The 23,323-nt window shown below is 45.5% G+C and overlaps 1 protein-coding gene across 2 annotated transcripts; it reads right to left on the bottom strand.

Moving 5' to 3' along the window:
• Positions 1–1,393: 1,393 nt before the first annotated feature.
• GOLGA7 (golgin A7) lies at positions 1,394–20,630 on the bottom strand. Of its 2 annotated transcripts, XR_014783745.1 has the most exons (7): positions 20,553–20,630; positions 17,849–17,981; positions 13,431–13,583; positions 9,499–9,600; positions 7,920–7,983; positions 3,030–3,133; positions 1,394–2,710 (listed from the first exon to the last, which is right to left on the bottom strand). XR_014783745.1 is itself a non-coding variant. In XM_084804061.1 (6 exons), the coding sequence occupies exons 2-5, from the start codon at positions 17,957–17,959 to the stop codon at positions 7,936–7,938; spliced, it is 414 nt and encodes a 137-aa protein (XP_084660187.1). In that variant the 5' UTR covers positions 17,960–17,981; positions 20,553–20,630; the 3' UTR covers positions 1,394–2,710; positions 7,920–7,935. The 2 variants fall into 2 exon arrangements, 1 of the variants encoding a protein (XP_084660187.1); XM_084804061.1 differs by lacking the exon at positions 3,030–3,133.
• Positions 20,631–23,323: the final 2,693 nt, after the last annotated feature.

The raw sequence follows: 23,323 nt of genomic DNA, 5'->3' as shown, positions 1-23,323 counted from the left end.
GGCTAATAGGCTTAGTCTTTTATGATTCGTTCTCTCCCTTGCTCCTAATGGAATACCCTCGATGCTTTCAAATAATGTTGTATCAAAATGCAAAGACCTTAAAGAGTTTTGCATACTGAAGACAAGTATCCAATCTCAAATTAAGAGTACTCAGCAGATGGGCTTTTGGCAGGCTCTGCTTGTGCTTCTGTATATATTTATTGCAGGGGTGAGTTACTTTCAGCCTCTTCAACTTAAATGCAAGTTTCCATGAACAAGAAACAAGACTTTCCTTTACCACCCTACTTGTTGTTTATTTGTTCAGTCACTTCCGACTCTTCGTGACTTCATGGACCAGCCCACGCCAGAGCTTCCTGTCGGCCGTCGCCACCCCCAGCTCCCCCAAGGTCGAGTCCGTCCACCTCTGTCACCACCCTACTAAGTCCTCCTAATAGGCACAATTCTTTTTCTTACTTCTCGCCCACAACCCCATCTCTCACCAGTCAGCAGACAGGTGGTACCAGGCCATGCCAGAAAGCTTCTCCATAAGTACCCTGCTTCTGGCAAGCTAGCCTTTGGGTTACACAACATGCTAGCTTTGTACATGCAGAGATTTGCTGTATGCATAGGAACATTCAAGTTTTACAATCTTCTGTGTGTGCTACAAGCCCAGGAAGGCCGTACCGTGGGATTTTTCCCACCCCATGTTCTAAATCAGCTGGTAATAGGCACTAAGCTTAGATGGCTCGGAAAGGGGATTAAGTAAATTCATGGAAGATAAAACTCCAGTTTGAGATGTTATGCCACTAAGCACCAGTTGCTCAGGGACCAGAGTGGAGGAGGGGTGTTGCCTTCCAGCTCCCCTTGTGGGCTTCATAGAGGCATCTGAACTAAGATGAACCAAGTCCGTGAATCCATGAAACTCAAGAGTACCCCCCCCCCCCCCCGGCAACAATCCTGAGCTTGGTTTCTGATGTGGAAATCTTGCTCGAGTCAAAGGAATTTATGAATACATAGCTAATGGGAGGATTGCATCACACACATTTCACCATCTCTAACCAGATGCAAGTGTATATGCACAAGCCATTTCCCCCCATTGTGGAACAATTTTCCTGATAAGCAGATGAGGTGATCCACATGGAACCGGGTTATCTGAAGGAGATCGATCTGGGCCAACTGCAAAAATCAAGTTTGTGGAGTAGCACGTGTGTGAATGTCACCAAGGCAATCATAACATTCTAACACCCATTCATACAACTTCAAGAGGTTCTTATATTGCCATTTTAAAAGTTATTGGACAAGAAAGAGAGAATGAGAATATATAACACACGAAACGGAGAACATCTCAAATTCCCACAAAACACCATCAATTCAACTTTTGTGGAACAAAGAAGCCTGCATTTCAGGTCAGTGCTAGCAAATGACAAACAATTTATTTAAGAAAAAAGTTACTAATCCATTAATATTTCTGAAAACTGATCGTAATGGGTGCAAAAGGCAAAACACTTTTACAGATTAGAAAAAACCCGGTGTTTATACACTTATAATATTAAACAGACTTCTAGTGGGGAGGATAAGGAAACCAGCAAGGAGCAGGAATTGAAGAACAATCCATCTGAAGACTGTGATCTGCTATTGGCATCTCTTCACTCAAAAAAAGTCAAAGTATTCCATCCATTTTGTAAGTGGCCTTGTTTGGCAAACCCCTGAATTCCTGGGCATAGGAGATAGCGACTTCCAAGCAGCTGAGTGACTCTGTCAGCTTCTACCCAATGTCACACACTGAAGGGACCACTTCAATTAAAGGAGAGGGAATTAAACAAGAAACATTTGATTCAGTTAGTATCGATTCAGAAGATTAAATGTTCCATATATTTTTGCAAGCATTGCTGGAGGAATGTTGAACGCAAGTGGAAGTACTACTGCAGAGACACACTTTGTGAGAGGACAGAGACAAAGCACCGTCAAAACATCATTTAGTCAAGTTACCTGCTTGCCCTAAAACTTTTAACTTCTAACCAACTGGGAAAGCCACTTATTATCGAGTTCACATATTGAACACTTAAAAGGAGTGTAGCAGGGGGTGGTTACATTTACTGGTACAGCACACATTTTGGCTGCCACACTTCCTTACATTTAACAAAACAAGCAGTTCACCATCTGCTCTCTTGAAAGACGCAGCAAGAACAAGAGGCTCCATATCCCCAAAATTATGCCAGCTCTTGGCTGAGCATTAAAAATAGAGGCCCTTTGCATTTTTTGTTGTTGCCAAGGGAGCCTTCAGCTCAAGATGGTATTTGTTTTGAGTCTCTTCTTGAGAGATAGAAAAACACCATGTCCCATTTCATGTACTTGGGGCTTCATTTTCAGACATTCAACTTCCGAGGCCACATTGCTGCTTTCTTTCTGAAAAGTTGATAAAAACCCAGGGCCTGCAGAGGGAGCCATGTTGCCCTTGGGTGACTTCTGGTTGGTCTCACGCCCGCTGTCCACAGCTGTTCAACTTCATCTTAGAAGCTCACTACCTGGACAACACCGCTGCTTCAGGCTTACCATACTAACACAAAATGGATGCTGGCCAGCTCACAGGGTCTCCCCATGAAGGAGGAGGATTAGGATTTTGAGAAGTTAGTCCTTGTGGTGGAGGGCACCATGGAGTTGGAGGCAGCAGAAAGGAATGATGCTATGACAAAGGAGGCAGGGGAACTTTCTGGGACAAACAAGCTGGACCCTAGAAGGCAAGAGAGAGACGGGTTAACAGATTTTAAAAACACACAAACCGACACACGTCTAGAACAGCGTGATTCCACCCTCTCAGAGGTGTGGGAAGCTTGCTGGGGGAGGGAACCGCAAGGCACCCGCTGTTCAGGAGTAGCTCCAGTTGTGCTCACAAGAGTCTCCTTTGCAAGTGACTGAAAGCCCCGTATTTCACAGAGCGATGCTTCCCGCTGTCAGTACGAATACAAGCCAAACCCTCTCCAATTGTCCCTTTGCAGGAAGAAGCTTAGGGGAAGCAGCAGCAATGACGAGCATGGCTCTCAGAAGCTCACCTTGAGAAGTTTGCCTTTTACCGAAAGGATCCAAATGCCACAGAAGCCCAGGAAAAACACTCCTAGCTCCTGTACCCATCTGTGTCACTATCTGAGCCAAGTCCCTGCAATATATAAGGAGGCGGCAAATATTCTCTTGAGCACTTGCAGTAAGCTAGTAAGGTCGTTTGCACATGGAGGTTTGCCGGACCCAGAACTGCCCGCCTCCCATTCCCCGCTCCTTGACTTTGTACCATCCAAGCACATGCACTCTTAAGCTGTGAAGCCCTTGCTGACTTTATTACAGGGGTTGACCCTTTCAGATTCTTCTATCCTCTACATAAATGGCTAGATTACAGAGTAAAGAAAGAATCCATTACAGGGTGGCCCCTCTCCAGGAATGCAGAGATTAGCTACTCCTGCTTGAGACCAAACTGCAGTAAAGAAGAACAAATGCAACTAACTGGCTACCCAGCAGATACCCAGGGTTGCATCTGTAATTTCACAGTGACCTGGTTCAGATGACACTTAACCAACGATGAGCTGCAGTGCTTGTGGGCGCCACTTTGCATATCCAACCCCCCACTTGGTGGTTGTTGTGTTGTGCGAACCCGGCGAGCATGGTTTATGGGATGTTCTAGGGTTATGTGAGGGTTGCTCGCTGGGTTCGCATGACATGATAACCCCTACTCGGGGGTTGGATGTACAAAATGGCAGCCGCACGCTCCCCATTCAGACAACCCATGGTGGGCTGTCGTGTGGCCTGGTGCCAACTATGTCAATTTGATGAACATCAGGCACTGAAACTCCCCTTCCCACTGTCCACCAACCACTGTTAAGTGGTTCATGGCCTGTATCCTAGACAAGAAGACAGTGCACAAATGGGAGTCTTTTGGCACCATGCTATCAGCTGTGTAGCACTCATGATGAATTCCCTGGAAAGCAAGCAAACTTCAGGTGATCAGAACTGGAATGAGACTGGAAGTCATCTTTGGGAGCCAGCAAGATTACAAAGCTTCTCTCCCCCACCCCATCTTACTGGAAAGCTTAACATCATTGTGCTAGAACAAAAACAACACATTTGAAATTTATGAAGCCATGTACACGCTTGGTATCAGGCCACCTTCCTCCAGTGTAGCAATTTCACAGTGGTCTGAACACCGCAGCAGGCGCTCTGCGTGTGTGTGTGTGTAATCGCTCAGACTCCCTACAAAACATTCTGGTTAGCACCAGCAGCTGATAAATGACTCATATCTAATGCACTGTGCCAAACAGATGTGGCTGCAGAAAGGGAAAAAACATATTTCAACCATGGAAAACAAGAGCCATAGCATGTGATCTTCCTCTCAAGTATTAAGCGATTGGTAACACCTTTTAAACGACTAGCTAGAATATCCTAAGATCACCAAAAGGAGGCATGCCTTAGCCAAAAGCTATTATGGGACAACATTCTCCTCCAAAAAAGCCAAAAGCAGATTGGATATAAATTACTTTTATAACAACTTTAGGCAGGGCTTTAGTTATTAGGATGGATCCAGACTTAAGTCATGCTTAGCGTAGAAATCAATGGGCCTGCTCCAAGCATGACCAAGTCTGAAGCCAACGCAATGTTCTTAAAGGAACTGCCCTGTGTCAAATCATTTCAATAATGACTTCCGGTTCCAATCCAGCCCCCCCTCCTGGGGTGGGGAGCCATGTAGGATGCCATCTGCTCAAGCTCCTCCACCATCTGCAGATACAAGGCCCATCACTCGTCCTCGTGCACTAGGAGTTATTTATTTTTAAGGGATGTTAAGGTGGGAGAGTCCTGATACCCATGGAAGAGCCACAAATGCCTAAGGCAGCAAAGTCAAACAAAGGTCAACAGAAGTCTATCCTGCAAGAGCCGGGAAAGATGGCAGACAGCGCTGACCCCAGTGCCTCAATTGCTTTTTCTCCTCAGAAAGGCTGCAAAAGAAGCGAAAGGAATGATGAAAGAAATCCAAGATTTAAAAGGCACTAAGGTTTAAGATCTTTTTCAGAGCCCTTCTCCAGGTGTCCTGCTGGGTGAGGTGCAGTCGGAGGCAACTGGGGAAAGGGTCTTTTCAGTGGTGGCACCCTTGGTTATGGAGTGTCCTCTCCAGGAGAGGCTTGCCTGGTACCTATCTTGATTTCATTTCAGCGCCAGACCTTTTTGTTTTCCAATGGCTTTTAATATGTTCCTGCTTCAAAGTCGCTTCAGCTGGGCTATGGTTTTGCTGTAATGATTCATTATATGCTTGTGGTTTTTATCTTGGTGTAAGCTGCCCTGAGAACATAGTTATAGGGCGGCATATACATATTTTAAATATAAAGATAGGGACAGAGAGCACAGAATTTGTTCTTGTTCTTAATATCTGATAACGTTTGTGATTACTTCTTCTGTTTCCTAATTATAGTCTCAAAATCAGACATTGTTCGATGATTTCCCCCTGTCCCTGATCTGTCCCAAGTAAAAAATGTCTTGTCTGACTCAAATAGAGGGGGTTGTAACTCCCCCATTCATTCTGGAGCTGAGCGTAAGATTTAACTTGTTTGTTCTCAATTCAGTCCCTATACTGACCACATCCTTGGTCAGTCCATATTTGAAATAATCCAAACTGCCCACCCTTTTAAACCTCGGGTGGAAAATTATAAGGTTATGGGCAAGTCTTCTGGCAGAGTTTGACCCTGCATTTATTGATATGATATATATTTATTTGTATGATTTGTATCCTGCACCTTCAACATAAGGTTATGTTCCCAGGGTAGCTAACAAAGTAGTACGGACAGGCAACGTATGGCATTCCAGATGTTTTGGTCTGCAACTCCTGCCAGCCCTAGCCAGCATAGCCAATGTGAGGGATAATGGGAGCTTTAAGTGAAAACATCTGGAGAGCCACAGGTTGCCCACCTCTGCAATAAAAATCCAATAAAAATGATGGGGAGGAGGGAGGCATAGAGGCCAATACAACCACCAGCAGGAGTTCATTCAGTATAGAACATTCATCTGTTAGTTGGCGGTTGGTTAGCTTCTGGCCCAATGGGCCCTAAATAAGATGCTAGGAAATCTTACTCTCCACCGATGACTGGGTAACAAACTCCTACAACTGTCATCTTGAGAATGAGGCAATGTACATATGAAGGAACACCTTACATAAATTTAAGACATAGTGGACGTCTTTCTGGAATGCTTTGACTACATCTGTATTGTCCCAAACCAGCAACTTCTGCGTTCTGACAAACTGCCCAAACTGACACACAAAAATTTACCTTCTCACCACATCCTCCCTATCTCATTGCCCCTTTATCCTCCTGCCTCTCACTGAAAAGACTGGATTTTCTGTAACAGCACAGAAGCCAAAGGAGTGTAAAAGATACACAGTTCAATTATGAGAAGCCTCTTTTGTTCCTCGTAGTTTGATATATGATGTTCCTGTTTTCCAAAACTCTTCAAACTTTTGTTCTGCTTTTAGTTATAGCTCTTCATTCATTTTTATTGTTATAACATCCTAATAATTTGATAGATACATTATTGGATGAAAGCAGTAGGCAAGATTTTTGACGGAAGGAATAGGAAGCTTGTTGCTGTAGCATCTTCCAGCTTTGGGTCAAGAACAGTGCTTAAAAGAAAGCCCTTTGCATGGCTGTCAGTGAAAGTCTCTGGCTACAGAGGATTCATCCCCATTGCAGTTACTGCCTGCAGGCTTTCAAACAGGCAGCAAGGTTAGACATTTAAAAACAGGGAGAGAGGCGAGCAAGCCAAGCTATTAGCACTGCCACACTTCCATGAGCCAGAATTGAGAGGAGATCCAGGGCTTCCCTTTTGAAATTAATCAAAATAGTAAAACATGCAAGTGGTCTTTAAAGAGGCTATTTAAAGAGGTGGTAATGATGGCAGTCTGCCTTGCTGGCTGCGGCTTCTTTTCTTCTTCCCAGGGCCTTTCTACATTTTTGTTTGTGGTTCTGAGAGTGTGACCAATGGAATGAAATAGCTGTTAATGTGGATCCCCAACCATCCTGTCCCGGTGGCTCAGGGCCACATGTTTTGACTCAACTTAGTAGCCAAACATTAGGGTTGCCTACCACCATGGCCATCTCCTCCATCCCTCCCACAATGGCTCTGGCACGCTCCCTTTCATTGTGGTGCCTTGAAATAAGGATGCCCCCTAACTAGGAACAGACAAATCTGACAGTCTGTTTCTCTCAGATTCTCATTTCCCCGATTTTAAGTTTCTGCATCAGTTTGCAACTTTTTTTTAAAGTTCACCCGCATATTCATAGGCATTTTTGTGTGCATTTTCCCTAATGCACGCTCTTGTACGGACGTTTGCCACACACACACACACACACATATATATATATATATATTCCTGGCAAGTAATTTTCCTCAATATAATGCTGTTTTGTACAGTTACCCTCTCTAATATATGTATTTTTGTATGCATTTTCTTCCTGGAGAACCACATTGCAAAATTCTGAAAAATGCAAATATCTAAGGATAAGTGCTCTCTGGTTCACGAATTGACTTGGGAAGTGCAAAATTTGGTAAGTTCTTGTCAAAACATGAACCACATGAAATTCTCTTCCATTCCTACCAGTAACCCCTCCCTCCCTCCCCCAACACAAAGGCCATTTTGCTCACTAGTTAACCCCACACCTTCGCTAGAACGGAACTCTGAGGTTTAACGGCCTTAAAAATCTGGGTTTCATTTTTCAATATAGGTTTTTTTCTATAAACTTTAGAAGACAGAAAATGTTGCCTGCTGGGAGGATCGCTGAGAAACATCCAAGCCTTGATGTGGTGGCTGGATAAACTGCATCTTGGATCGTGGGCAGAGAGAGACTATTTTTGGTGGGTTTTGTGGAGTAGAGAAACAGGTCACAGAGACAACATCTACCGTTAATATTTACCTTGGATGTCAGGGGCTTATCTTCCACTGCTCACGCCTCTGTCTTCATAAATGGTAATTTCAATCTGCACAGCAGGACTGTTAAGAAAATATGCTGCAAAAGAGTAACGTAGGTAAAAAGAGCACATAGATAGTATAGTATTACATCTTATATCACCCATCCACTTGGAGTAATTCCTGCTTTCCAATGGCTGGTTAAAAAGTTATGCTCTTAGTGAGTGAGCATCAGCCAGCCCACCTCTGTTTGAAATCCTGAAGGAGGGAGGAAGCTCATGGTAACCAGCTGCCCCCGCGCCCCCTTGCAGGCAGAAATACCTGGAAAGTAGTTTGCTGCACTCCCAGCAAGTGCCCACACTGCAATGTCCCTTCCCAGCAAGCGCCCACACTGCATTGTCCCTTCACAGCAAGCGCCCACACTGCATTGTCCCTTCCCAGCAAGTGTCCACACCGCATTGTCCCTATCAGGAGTAAATCCCCACCAGAGGAAAAAAAGGGATTACTTGCCAGGCTCATTCCTTCTGGAGCAGCCAATTAACTGAGGTGGAAAGGAAGCTTGCCCTCTCCTTAAGGATTCCAAACAGGCAGACTAATATGTGAATATGTTGCAAGACTCGGCGTGCAAAGGCATGTGCACGAAGCCACGAATCACTCCCATTATTTTCTCACTTACGATATCCATTGTTGCTCACAGAACTTTAACTGTGGCAGCTACAATGATTAAGAAGCAGAACCAAAAGACGCTTCTTTCCTCCACTAACTCCTTGGAGCAGTCCAGTCTCTACCAAAGTTCTACCATGTTAAAACACAATGGTGGCAGCATTCATTACATGCGAAACCCCTTCACGTGTAGCATGGATAAGGGACTGTCCCAATCTGGCCCTCTGGGGGTCCCCAGATGGCCATACCCCCTCCCCTGGCCCCGCCCCCTTCCCCCCATTCTAAAAGATTGAAGTGCTGCTCCTAAGGCTGAGTTTCTGGCAGAAAGAGTTTTAGGCTACATGATGCTGGCATTTTTATCCCCACCCCTTTTGCCTTTGATTCTACCCTCTTTGCCTTCAGCCTCACCCACCCTGAAATGCAACCCCTGAGAGCTTCTCCAAAATTGAATGTGGCCCTGGGGCTGAAAGAGGTTCCCCACTCCTGAGACATAGAGTTGGGGTTATTATTATGTGTATATCCCACCTTTCCTCTGAGGAACTCAAGACACATACATGGTTCTCCATCTCTGTGATGTAGACAAAAATCAAGAGACAGTGACTGGGCCAAGGTCATCCAAGGAGTTTTGTGGCCGGTGGGGATTTGAACTCAGCTCTCCCAAGTCCCACACTAACTGCCAAAGAACTTCAATTTCTATTGTAAAGATAGCTGAGAGTTTGCACTGCACCACAAAAGCTAAATCATTCTTCAGACGAAAGCCCAAAATAAAATATAAGCCACCAGTACGTTTACCCAGATTCAGTTTGGGGATTCCATTGCTTTCTTTAATGACCATAGATTCTATTTTATTAGCTGACAAAGGCATGAACACATGCCTCAAGTATCAAGAATACAAAAGGTGAGGAAGCCACAGAAAAAGATACAACTCTTAACCCTCTCTCAATGGGATCCGTCAGGAGGAGGCCCTGTGGGGCATAGATCTTCTCATTCTGCTCCTGAATATACTTGGTAATTTTCTTCAGAACCTGGAGAAAAGGACAGATGGGACAGTCCTATAGCACTTGCATCCATTCCAGTTATCATCCAATTTCTGTAGGTGAAGCTTAACTTAGATTCTACTATATAGTATTCCAGCAAATCATTGTGTTGTGTGTGAACAGTTATTCTAACAACCTGAATGGGCAAAACCTGAGAAACAAACAGTGAAGCCGGCACAACACATTTCCAAAGTTTGCTGCCTTCCCCCTACATCCACAGGCTTGGCTTACTAGACGTAACAGCCACAGGGTTACATCACAATTTGCAATACACATTAGCAAGGCACAGTATTAATGTATTACTAAGGAACGCCTTTGTTGGGAGGTTAAGACTGAAAATGTACAGACAGAGATGTTAAGACAGAAGATGAACCAGGAACTTACTTGGCTCAGACAGTACAAGTCCCATGTCAACTACCAACGGATTTAGGCAACCTGTCAGCCCTAGCTTTAAGATGGCAGTAGTAAGAATGGCTTACCCTACAGGGCATTGGGTGAATTACCAAGATTGTGAACGTCAAGTGCTTTGAATGCTGTGGAAGAGTACCACGCAAATGTGAGCCTGCCCGAATGTATGCTCAGCTCATCTTTGGAGGCCTTGACTACAAGGCTCCTGCTGCTTGAAGCAAGGCAGGAGGGAACTGGTACCTAGCTCTCAGCAGGGCTGTTTGCCTGGCACTGACTATTATTTTTCTAGCACCAACTGAAGACATTTTTATTTTCCCAGGGTGTTAATTTGAGGTGGAGCTATTTTAGTTCTTGCTTTTGTCCCGTTGTTTATGTTGATCTATTTTTATATTGTTTTTATATTGCTTTCTATATGCAAAGTTTGTTTATTGAAGGGCAGGGTACACATTCATAAACAGTCAATATTATTATGACTTACATCCACCTAACTTATCCGTACTTATTTGAACTGGGTTTAAGAAACTCCATTAATTCATGGAAATATTAAAAACAGTAATATGTTGAACAGCTTGACCCAACTAAGAAGTTTGTTTTATGAAATACGTCAACTACTTCAAGGCACATTTACTGCCAACGCCAGTGGAAAATCTGAAAAGGTGTTCTATGCAGGAGGATAGGTCAAAGTTATCCAGATAATAACTGACTGCCCACAACATTTATCACTCTTCTGAAGTATTCAGAAAAGGCCCTATTCATCTACAGAAGAAAAAAACCCCATTAAAACACAAGTGTGGTCTTTGGAAAGTGTGTGTTTTATTCCAAGTCAGGGACAGCAAACTTTGAAAGCCAACTTGGCTATGTACTTGTTTGGATCTAAATACTTTCAGCATCCCATCTCAAAAAGCAAATATTATAAATGCACTTTATTGAGAGTCCTCAAAGTAGCAAGGGGACTGGCACCAAACCAGGACTATATAAAATCAAAAACAGAAGCACACTGGTGTGAAACTGGCTCCACTGGAAGATCTAGAGAACCATGTCATGCTGGCTTACGAGAAAAAGCTAAGGAGATCTCTTATTCCTGAAGTGAATTCAACTGTCTGGCCAACAGGCACTTAGACAGCCTTGATAAATGCCAGGAAAGTGGTGGATGGAAAAAATTCCATCCATCCTTCTATGCTGAAAATTCCGCACGGACCAGAAAACCAGTGGGCAGATGGGTGCAACTCCTGGCGATGCTGTTATGAAATGGAAGTGCCAGGGGAATAAAGACTTCCTGTGAGGAAGGACCACCTCTTTGCTGCTGATTTTAGGAGGGAGTCCCACATGAGGGGAAGTTTCTGCTAGGAAAAAATCTCCCTCGTACTTTGAAGAGCCTCTCTGTTGAGTGCACATGGGTGACAAGGGGAACAGAGAGGCACTCTCCTCCAAGTAGTAGCGTGCAGCTGCGTACCTGGCTCTCCTGCTGGCATGTTTGTGCACCATTGGCCTGTGTTAAAGGCAGGTAGGGAGCACAGCACAGTGCTTTTAAACTGCAAGGAGAAAGGCTCAATTTAAACATCAGGGGAAATACATACCAGTGGTAAAGGCTGCTTATTCAATTATTCCCAAATTTTCAAGAAGCAGTTGGACAGGTTTGCTGTCATTTGATGCTTATGGGGCGGCAGGCACTCTTTGAGAGCGCAGGACTGGACCAGAAAAAAACCCAGTAGGTCCTTTCCAGTTCTATTGATCCCTATAATTTACTGTTAGGAAATGGGTCAGAGAGTTTTACCCTCCTTCAAAAAAATTGATAAGACGGTCCAAGGTTCAGATTATGAATAAGGGGCGTTGTAAGAAAATGTGATTCGATTAGGAACTGGATAATGATCCTGTCACGATGCCCTGCACCCTGGTGAAGATGACATTTTAGCTTTCCCTATAATGGCTGAGGCAGCGGTCTTCATTTAGTCCAAACTGTCCTGTCATGTCTCATCCTGCAGTCTATCAGGCACACAGACCTGTCTGACAGGGAAGGATTAGCTTTATTCCTTAGGCATCCCCACAGCCTACAGTCACTTGATGCCCATTGGCTAATTCCACTGCTGCTGCCAATCAAAATCACCTCCAGCCAAACAACATAAAATCTGGCAAAATGCCTTTTTTGAGTTGTCCCTTGCTTGTCCCTCTCCATCCACCTTCATGAATACAAGACGCTCTAAGGAATGCGACAAGGGACACTGATGTAAATTTAGCTGCTCTCCTAGCTTATTCAGTGTAGATTTTAGACAGGCCAGTATTTCTGGTGTAGCACTGGTTTTCCCGTTTTTATTGTGCACCTTCACTACTTTATCTCCCCTACACTATTTTTATCTTTACTTTCTTAAACTTATTTGGATTATTGGGCTAGACTAATTTACCTATTTGCACTTTCATACTTTGTTGCCCATTTTGCCTAGACTGTTTGGGATATACTTACCAGAGTGACTGAAGAAGGCACAGAGGGAAGGATGGGCAAGGTGTTGACCAGCTGAGACTGGAACTTCAGAGGACTGTTTCCTACTCATGAGTAAATGCTTAGAGGATGGAGGAATCCTGCCCACTTCTACCAAAGGTATCTAAGGCTGGGTGGTGGTGGAAAATGGAGCAAGCACAAGGATAGTTTGGCACAGTGACCTGCCCTAGAGGGCTGGCATTGACCTCGGCTATCATGAGATCGTGACAACTCCATCTTATGCCCTTAGTCAGATCTCGTTTCTTGAAACATATTACACACCACTCTGGCAGCACTCCCTTGGGCAAGGAAAGAGTTTAGTTCTCTTTAGGTTCCCCAGACCACCACTTCACAGGGGATATTCCAAACACTTTTACACTTCTACATTGTTTGCCAATGCTCCACTCTCAGCGAGCCAAATAGTAAATGAACACACACTAATAGACACACTTTCAATTAATGTACAGGGGCTTGCATGATGGAATGTTCTCCATCCAAAGAAATCCATCCACGTAGAAAATGAGTTGCCAGGAAGAAGGGGTTTCACCTAGCCCTGACACACCCATTTTTCTATATGGAGGGCATTTTGTTTCCTGTATAAGCATCTAATCATGTGAGACCCCTCCAACCTGCAGCCTGAAGTGATACAGCCCAAATCCAGGTTGACCACCTCTGCAGGACTAGGCCCAATTCTGACTGATATTAGAGAAAGAAAAGTACCCTTACCTGTTACCAGGAAACCAGAATGGAGAGTGGTTTATTCTTGGGCACGCAACAGCAGCAAGCAGCCCAAACCTCTGCAGGCCACAGTAAGTCCATCTTTAAGTTATTACAGGATTATTTTGCTATTCTTGTGGATTTTTTCGCTAATGTTGGCAAATCTAGTGTGCATGCACTGCCTCCTTGCTTTTTAAGAGGCTAGAGGAAACCAACCTACCTTCTCATAGTGTGTCTCCATGCACAAGAATATAGTGTAGGCAGTCAAGCAGGCCAAACACCCTTCGAGGTAAGACTGGCTCCCAAGCTTCTCTGCTTCTGCATAAAGATTGTTAAGGGTTCGCACCGTTTCTTCAAACTGCTGCCTGTCGACCTGAAAAGGGGACCACATTTAGAAGTAATTATTTTATGGTTTAGTTTAACAAAAACAGAAGGATCATTCAGAGTTGAACAACAAATTTAGCTCTCAATTTCCTGGCTGCCAGCACAAATAAGAAAACACACAAGGAAACATAATTTTCATTATCATGCAGAAAACATACAAATTCACTAGGTGTAACTAAATTTTCCCCAAGCCTAAACATAGACAAATACTTTTCACATGGATCCTTATAAAGAGGACACTGGGTAACATAATGGACAACATCGTCAGTGACAGTTTCATAAAACACGCAAGAATAGGCTTCACAGAGAGGCTTGCCTGGTGCCTACATTGTATTCCTTTTGGCGCCAGGTGAGAAGTCCTTATTTTCCCAGGCATTGTAGTCTTTCAGTTTCTGTTTTAAACCTATTACTGTATTTTAAATCTCTGCACTGCCACTAGGTTTTATTTTGGTTTTTATTTTTATTTTATACTGTAGTTTTAAACTTTTATAATGTATTTTATCATGTATTATTTTATAGTTTTAATTGTTGTGAACTGCCCAGAGTGCTTCAGCTATTGGGTGGTATAGAAATGTAATTAATTAATTAATACATACTGATCCAATGGTAATTTCGTATAACGGCCTTCTAAGAAAGCAGAGGACATAACAAATTCTTAGGGCACAATCCTATCCATGTTTAGATAGAAAAACGTCCTCCAACTCCAGCATTCCCCAGCTGGCTTTGTTCTGTCTAAACATGCATAGGATTGTGCCCTTAATCTTGTAAAAGTAGTAAGATCCAACTAATTGGCTTTCTGATGATCTGACTTGATACGTGGATATAATCTAGAAGATCTAGAAGAACGGACGATCAACGTAAGAGTCAGAAATCGCCTCCATCCTCTCATCCTGCCTGGCTCTTGCCGGCATAGGATAGGCAGAGGGCTCTGTGCCCATAGTCCTGTTGAAAAGCACAGAGGAGGTCATCCGCAGGTCACTATGGCACCCTTGATGCTGTCTAGGGGCCACAGGATTGCTCTCCCCAGGACAATCCTTTGCATGTTTACTCAGAAGTAAGCCCCACTGAGTTCAATAGAACTTATTCCCAAGTATGCATGAGCAGACTTGCAGCCTTACTCTTAGATGGGGAGGTTAATTGGTTAAACTTCTATTTCCAGAGCTGAATCTTTTCCAGTGCAGATATGAGCTTATCCTGAGGCATAAATTACAAGTTTTCAAACAGGCAGTTACATGCAGATTACAATCTGCTTCAGAAAAGCATTTCAAGGCAGGTCAGAAAGCTGCTTTTGGTACAAGCCAATTAACAAATTTAAGTTATCAGCTGCCGCCATCACAGCAATATTATGCAGCGTTGTTGATCAAGTGGTGAGGTGGGGAAATCAAATTTGCAATGTTATATATATATTTCCTGTCCTTTTATTCAATAAGAAGCCATCCCAGCGATGTTTCCTAAACATTAGCCAGCTAGTAGCTTAAGGGGACAGAGATACAGGAGGGCTTGAAGAAGCACTGGACCCAAATAGCGTACAGAAGCCTGACCAGTGCGTGTGAGGATTGTGATCTCACTGCACAACAATAAAGGCTTCATTATTCTCACAACCATTAAGGATGACAGCACCATTACTGGGCCAAAGAATTTCTTCCTTTTTGCTTCTTTTCTGAGCTAGTACCATGCAGTGCTTAGTTGTCGGAAACTCAGGCTCAGGCTGCGGTCCCATGCATGCTTACTTGGGAATATGCCCCACTGAGCTCAGTGAAACTTCCATGCAAATATGCATGAGACCGAGCCGTCAAAAACCCACTCAGCTATGAATGTGCCACAGAGCAGCCTTGGGCAAGACATGCTCTCAGCATAACCTTCTTCCCAGGGTTTTTGCAAGGTGATGTTCTTGGAGGAAAGGGAGAGTACAAGTAATAAGGATGACAGCCAGAAGCCCCCAGTTATAGTCTCACCCCAGCTAAGCTAATTAGGGGCCCTTGGTAAATTACTAATTTGTCAGCATACCCCACCCCACTCAAATCTTCAAGATGGAAACAATACTGGTTTACTTTAGAGGACTATGTGTTGTGCCTGTTTGGGATGGGGACATGGAATGCATCTGCCTGAGAGTGTTTGTGGAGAGGCCCAGTACATGGGCGGGTGGAAGACCTCTGCAACGCAACACAGCTGGCCTCACTTATCAGTCAGCCTCTGCATAAAAGACAAGCCTCAAACCCAGTTCAAGTGCTGGAAGCAGTTGTTGATGCTCACCCATAGCAGAAAATGTTCCTGCCAGCTCCTGGACCCAGCTCTGATTATTTCTGAACCCAGAACAACTCCGACTATTCCCTATATCTGGTTTTGTTTTCCTTGGCTTTGGACTGATACTCTTGGCTTCTTGACCTTGGACTATTTAATGAATAATGCTAGCTGCTGCTTATCGCTCGAGTAATTTACAACACTATGCAATGCTTACAGAGATTGCGTACATGAAACACTTAAGATGGATTACACAGATCAACCATTTAAATAAGCACACAAAAGTTACTAATCTGGAAACATTTTCACTTGCCTGCTAGGGGCTGGCAGAGGGACAGCGGACTCTGTGCCTCTTGCAGCAGCCCACTGTGTTTCTATGCTAGGTGCAGAAGAGGGGGTCTTCCTTTGGTAGGTAGCCTGTTTGGTTTCTATACAGGGGAGACAAAGCCCCTCCTCTACACTCCTCCACCAGTGTTCTCACTAGCCTCTGTGCAATCCCTTGCTGCCTATGGCTACCAGGCTAGAGCTTAAATGCAAGGCTGACATAAATAGTATTTATAATTTACAATTATAAACAAATGCACATACGATCCTAATTTCACACCGACATGTTAATTAGTTGAAAATGACAGGAGATAATGTGTACAGCTTTAAGGCAATTTCTGCTCCTTTGAGCACAGTATTTAACAGTAGCCTGTAGTACTTTGCAGTGTTTCTACCTCGAGACTCCTTTCTGTGGTAAGCAAATCAATTCTAGTGCCTGGAAGCGAGTTCTGGAGTGAACTCTTAGTTCTAGGGTCACTCCGTTTATCATGAATCAAAAGCATGACCCACGTCACACCCCAGTGACATTCAGAATGACAGGGGAAAAACTACTCATCTGTTGAGGTCCATTCCCTTAAGAGTTCACCAGATCCCTAAGCAAGAGTGTCTCTCAGAAGACCATTCTGCTTTAGTGTCCTTGCTGCCAGTGTTCTTACAGGGAGTTGTACTGTGTACTTTCTGTTCCTGAAAACTTCAGAGCAGTTTCACTGCTGCCTACCCTTTGGTGCAAAACTGACAGGACTTAACCTTGCAGACTCTTATGCAACTACAGGATCTCCTCTTCCAACTTGTGGCAGATCCAAATGCAGAATCTGAACAGACATCCCAATCATCTTGAATACAACCAGAATCAAATTTGAAGCCAAGAACCTCCTGATGCCTAAAAGCAAGACTCTGACAGACAGGCAGGGAACATTGCAGTTGCTTTAGTCACAGTTTGTAATGAAGAGACTCCCACACAAGCGTGACACCAGAACTCAGCTGCTGTTAATTGCCTGGGCTTGAGTGTTCAGCAGGATCTACTAGTTTAGCAAACTTATAAACAGGAAGTGACAACCATTAGAGATTAGGGTAGCCAGGAATCCTACTTTAGAGAGGACAGTCCTCTGCTTGAAGGTGGCCTGTATTTCATGGGCTGCCCAGTCCAAGTATGATTTAAAGTTGAAGAACCCTAAGAAGGGAGAGCAGCAGAGGCCTTGGAGCTGGCCATTACCAGTTAGCACCTAGACAGCTGACTGAGCACACAGGTCACCTGGTCAGTCTTCTTCACTATGGTGAGATGAACTGCATTTCTATTTAAATTATAGTATTTCTAAATTTGCATTTACACATATACATTAGCATATGCAAACTGGTGTCTTCTTTCATCCTCTTTTTGGTGATGCATTTCCACTTTTGGGGCAATGAATAAGTGGTCACCCTATTAGAGATGGCAGAAAGATTTCAGAGGGAGCATGCTTGATGCCCTATACTCAGAAGGCATCCCCACTCTGCTACAGCATCTTCCTCCACTTTACTGGATTAAACAGGCACCGAGAAGCTCACAACACTAAAGCAAAACCATCTACTCAGCATCAGGAAGCAACACGCGGTGCTACAGTAGCTCATCACAGTTTGTTCAATATAACTCAGCATTCCCCTCGTTGTGTCAGACTCTAGGGCAGAAGATTAAAGCCACCAAGCGCTTACCCGATTCTCCAGCTCTGGAGGGAACTTGGTCTGGAACTGGCACTTGGTGCCACTGCTGTAGTCCCGCTGGACAAAGACCTTGCCGGCCACAGGTGGCTGCTGTGGCCTCATCTCACAGCTCGAATGGGCCAGTCTGGAGGCGGGGAGAAGAGAATACACACACAGCCAAGAGGTCTTTATGTGGATTCATCAAGACGTGCACCCACTTCCCTGCTGAGGCCTTTGGATCCCTGTCAAACTATGCCCCCCTCAACTCGTTCCCTCACTTCTTCCTCTTTTGACCCTCTTAACCTTCTCACCATCTCAAATTTCCACTCGTCTCCAATTTCAAGCTGCCACCCAAGGCGAGCAGTCTCCCTGAGCCTGTGTTTTACATCACATGCGCTTACTGCTTAGGAAAATGCATCTCTGACCAACTCACTGTTTCTACACACTGGTGGCTATTATGAACAAGTAAACAGGCCTATGTTCTTGGTATGCATTTCCAGAACATTAATCCCTTTGCTTAAAAAGGATGTCCATTTGACCTGTGCAGTAATATTGCTAGAGTTATTACGACATACAGATAGCCACAGAAACTATCTTCATACACACTGCTTTTTGCAACTAGTCTTGAATACACCCAAGGACATCTCTTAAGCCTTGCTAAGACCTATGCTCGACCTTCCAAGATCTGTTTCTGAAACCTAAAACAGAATCCAAGCCACAGGCGCTCCCTGCAATTCAAACAACACCCTGCAGCTCTTGTTTCAAACCAACCAGGAAGGCCACCCAGCAGGGCCCTCAGCTACTGATTTCAAGAGCTTTCCCCTTTTCCCAAGACCCTGTGCTCTGTCTCCAGGCTTAAAAAATGTTGACACAACTTTGTTCCCCTTAGTTTTATGTAGCACTGTCAACATTTCGAAAAAATATTGTCATCAGATTTTATTTTTAGTTTAAAAGTCCCCTTGAGTACTCCTGTGGAGAGGAGGCTAATTTAAAGGAAAAACAGATCCTCTCTTGTAACTGTAATGCACTCCCCCCACCACTCAAATTCCCTCTCCCCACTACCCAAGCTACTTGAACAGTCTTCCCCAACCTGGTGCCCTCCAGATGTGTTGGACTGCAATGCCCATGATTCTCAGACAGCATGACCAGCATACTGTCTGGGAATCATGGGAGTTGCAGTCCAACATATCCAGAGGACACCAGGTTGGGGAAGGCTGTATTAGAGAGCGCACTCAAGTGTAATATAACCATCAAGAAAGCAAACTATAAACCAGCAAGTCCTCAATTCAAATCTCTCCTCGGCCACATAGGTGGCAGCGGGGGGGGGGGGGGGAGCCCTTAGGTAAGCCACTCTCACTTTCAGCCTCAACACCCTCTCTGCAACTTGAAGGTAATACTACTGACTTACCTAACAGCAGTGTTTGTAAGGAATACAGCAAGATCATTATTTCAACAAGACAATCTACACAGAGCGCTTTGATCGCTCTAAAGCGCCATATAAATATTTAAGATTGAGTAGGAGGTGTGGGATGATAGCAAACAGCCACCTATCCTCTTAGAGCCTCCCATTTCAAATTGCACCTCCATTTCCACCACCCCCATATCAAACTGGCTTTCCCACAGAGAGAACTGGTGTGACGTAAACAATCAAGAGGTGCAAACCAGGCAATCCCTGGTGCAAATCTCACTCACAAGGGGGCCTTAGGCCAGCGACAGCTTCTCTCTGGGTATCCCACCGCCACCTGCAAAACGGCACTAATCTGCCTTACAGGGCTGTTGTAAGGGCAAGGTAACATCTGTTGAATACTAGGAAGCACTGTAGACATGCCAAGTATTATACTGATTCATTCACTTATGCCATCTTCCTTTCCTTCCTCCAGAAAGTTCGGGGTAGTGTGTATGGCAGGGGTGGGGAACCTCTTCCAGCTGGAGGGCCAAATTCAATTTTGGAGAAGTGCTCCAGAGGCGGGGAGCAAAGGCAAAGGGAGCAGGACAAAAACGCAATAACCACCAGCACAATGTAGCTTAAAACTCTTACTGCCTGTAACTAAGCTTAGGAGAAGCATTTCAATTTTTCAGAACGAGGGGGAAAACTGCCCAAAAGCTGGGAAGCCACGGAACAATTCCTGGTTGGGGGGAAGGGGGCGGAGCCAGGGGAAGGGGGCATAGATATCTGGCGATCCCCAGAGGATTGGAAGGGGCCTGCAGGAGGGCCAGATTTGTCCCGAAGGCCTAAGGTTCCCCACCCCTGATATACGGTTTCCTTTCCCCTTCTCATTTTAACCATACAACAACCCTGGAAGGTAGGCTAGGCTGAGAGCGTCTATGTGGGCAGTGTGTGTGTGTGTGTGTGTGTGTGTGACTGGCTCAAGGGACACCCACCAAGCTTTGTGGCCGAGTGGGGACTGTCGACCTCCTTTCAGGGCAGCTCGCCCCCCCAACACCAAACGGCCCCCTTTCCCCCTCCCAGTGCAAATTTCCCTCTCCATACAACCCAAACTACCTCCCAGCCTTTCGCCCGCCACCCCACCCTCACCCTAAACGTCCCCACAAAAGCAAATTCCAGCCCCTCCCCCCTCTAATGGCCACAGACCCCACTGCGCCCCTCCCCCACTGCCCCCTCGCCGTGCCCCGCCCCAGGGCTGCCCCGCCCCAGGGCCGCCCCTCACCCAGGCCTCCCCTCACCCCCCAATTCCCAGCCCCCCCGCCCCCTTACGGGCAGAGCCGGAGCCCCTCCACCGCCGCGGCCGCTTCTTCCTCCGCCGCCTCTTCCAGCGTCTGTCGCGCTCGCTCCGCGCCTTCACTTACGGCTGCCGTAAAGCCGGCGCCCGCTCCGCGCCTCCCTTCGCCGCTCCTAGGGAGGCGCCGGAGCGCCCGTCGGGCCGGACACGCCCTAGAGACATAAAGGGTTAGAGCCGCCCACCCCGCTGCCTGGATGTGTCGTTTCCTGGTTCGCATCGAGAAGAAGCCGTTTTAAAACGAGCTTCGCCCCCGATCCTTTGCAGGCGCACCGCTGCACTCATTGGGGCTTACTTCCGAGGAGACGCGCAGAGAGTCGTGCTCCTAGAAATCAGTGGGGGAGCCTGAGATTTCAGCGGTGCTCTGGCTGGGGCGGCGGCAGCAGCCTGTCCAGTCCAGACAGTGCAGCCCGTTGTCCCTATAGCGCCAGCGGGGAAGGGTGTAGCGGTAAATCTGGAAACGCAGGAGGTCATTGTGAGAGTCTCCAAGGGCAGCCCCAAAATTTCAGGCAGCTGTGTCCATCCATATCAACGCACCGATTCTAGGAGTTTTCCGCTCCACCGGGAGCACGTCTTTGGTAAAGCGAAGAGGTCTTAATTGCCCGTTCCAGACCAAGTCATCCCAAATGCTTTGCCTTCCACCATGGAACAATATCTTGTTGCTTGGAAAATTCATCCCCCCCCCCCCACAACTACCGTGAGGATTGCAGCTAAGCTCAGAGGGAGCAGGGAATTCTGAGGGGGCTGGCTGATGACGTCAGAGTCCCTGCTAATGAAAAAGTGCCGGGGCTGCGTCCCTGCGAGCCCGGCCTCTGCTACACCACTGGTGTAGTGGCTTACAACGTGGCGTACAACGGCCCTGCGGTGTAGTTCAGGGTCAATACCAGTGGAGCTGGTGGCTCCTATTTCAGTGGGGCTGTGAATCTGCTCTGGGTTTCAGTCAGAACCCAAAAGGAGCTAGCCAAGGTGCTGAACCCATTTAGGGGGTAGGGTTCAGCACTTCGGATAGCTTCTTTAGAGGGGACGGTGTAAAAGCCGGAATGGAAGAGGATGGGAGGAATGGGCCCTTTATTTATTTATTTATTTATTTAAATAATTAAATTAAATTAAATTAGAGTGGGGTTCACATCAGGACTCTCATGCATCCTACACATGTGCTAGTCCACAGAGCTGCAGCTCCATATGGAGTCCCTCTCAGTCCAAGTCCATATGGCTGGGTTCATGGGCTACCCTCTTTTGAAGATTGCAAGGACCCCACCATGTGCTTGAGAGCCAGTGTGATGTAGTGGCAAGAGTGTTGGACTGGGAGCTGGGAGATCCGGGTTCTAGTCCCCACTCGGCCATGGAAGCTCACTGGGTGACTTTGGGCCAGTCACAGACTCTCAGCCCAACCCACCTCACAGGGTTGTTGTTGTGAGGATAAAATGGAGAGGAGGAGGATAATGTAAGCCGCCTTAGGTTCCTTGCAAGAGGAAAAAAGGCGGGGTATAAATGCAAGCAATAAATAAATAAATAAAATTTAAAACACACACCAAACACTATGGCATGTGTTAGAGACCCCTGAAAACACTATTTTAGGCAGAAACCCTTGAAAAAATATTATTAATCCCGTAATGCTCAGAACACATCTGGAACAGAACAGAGTGGCCCAGAACGGTCACTTCCAAATGAGCCAAATCAACCAAATTCACCAGTCACACATAACTACATGGGGCTGATACAATAAGCTACAAAACGTCCACAGAGAAACCACGTTCAGGTACCTGTTGTGGGCAATAGTCCATATTCTTGAAAAATGGTCTGGAACGGCCACTTCCATATGAACCAAATCAACCAAATTCACCAGTCACATGTGACCGCATGGGAGGGATGCAATGAGCCACAAAACCTCCACAGAAACCACATTCCAATATCCAATCCAGGCAATAGTTGACATTCTCGATAAACAGCCCGAAATGGCAACTTTGAAGTGACCCAAATCAACCAAATTCACCAAAGTCACATTTATCTACATGGGAGGGATGCGATAAACCACACATCTTCCACAAAAACCATGTTCAGGTACCCACTCTGGGCAATAGTCTGTATTCTTGAAAAATGGTCCAGAACGGCCACTTCCAAATCAACCAAATCAACCAAATTCACCAGTCACATGTGACCGCATGGAAGGGACGCAATGAGCCACAAAACCTCCACAGAAACCACATTCCAATATCCAATCCAGGCAATAGTTGACATTCTCGAAAAACAGCCCGAAATGGCAACTTTGAAGTGACCCAAATCAACCAAATTCACCAAAGTCACATTTATCTACATGGGAGGGATGCGATAAACCACACATCTTCCACAAAAACCATGTTCAGGTACCCACTCTGGGCAATAGTCTGTATTCTTGAAAAATGGACTGGAATGGCCACTTCCAAGTGAGCCAAATTCACAGAATGCACAGATGGAGGAGCAGAAGGCTCAGGAGCTCACACCACCTTTCTGAAAGAAGAAATGCAGAACAAGAGCCCCAGTCCTTGCTCTTACTTTCTGTGCGGTAGGGAAAGGACACGGAAGGATTCGATCTCACACTGTATTCACACGTTACACTGACCATGCATTCACACTCTGTGTACACCCATTTCATTTCACGTCATGCACCCACAGTTTTCCTTGGTCAGCAAAGGTACCCCATCTTGTCATGGTCCTATATTGCTTTATGAAGCATCTAGTGTTACTGCTAGAAGAGGTCTCCCTTTCATTG

The sequence above is a fragment of the Heloderma suspectum genome, chromosome 6 (assembly GCF_057233095.1).
Source record: "Heloderma suspectum isolate Gila_16-S chromosome 6, 16-S_ref, whole genome shotgun sequence".
Classification (NCBI taxonomy): Eukaryota; Metazoa; Chordata; class Lepidosauria; order Squamata; family Helodermatidae; genus Heloderma; species Heloderma suspectum.
The sequence above is the reverse complement of the archived record's forward strand: the minus strand, read 5'-3'. Positions and strand labels throughout refer to the sequence as shown.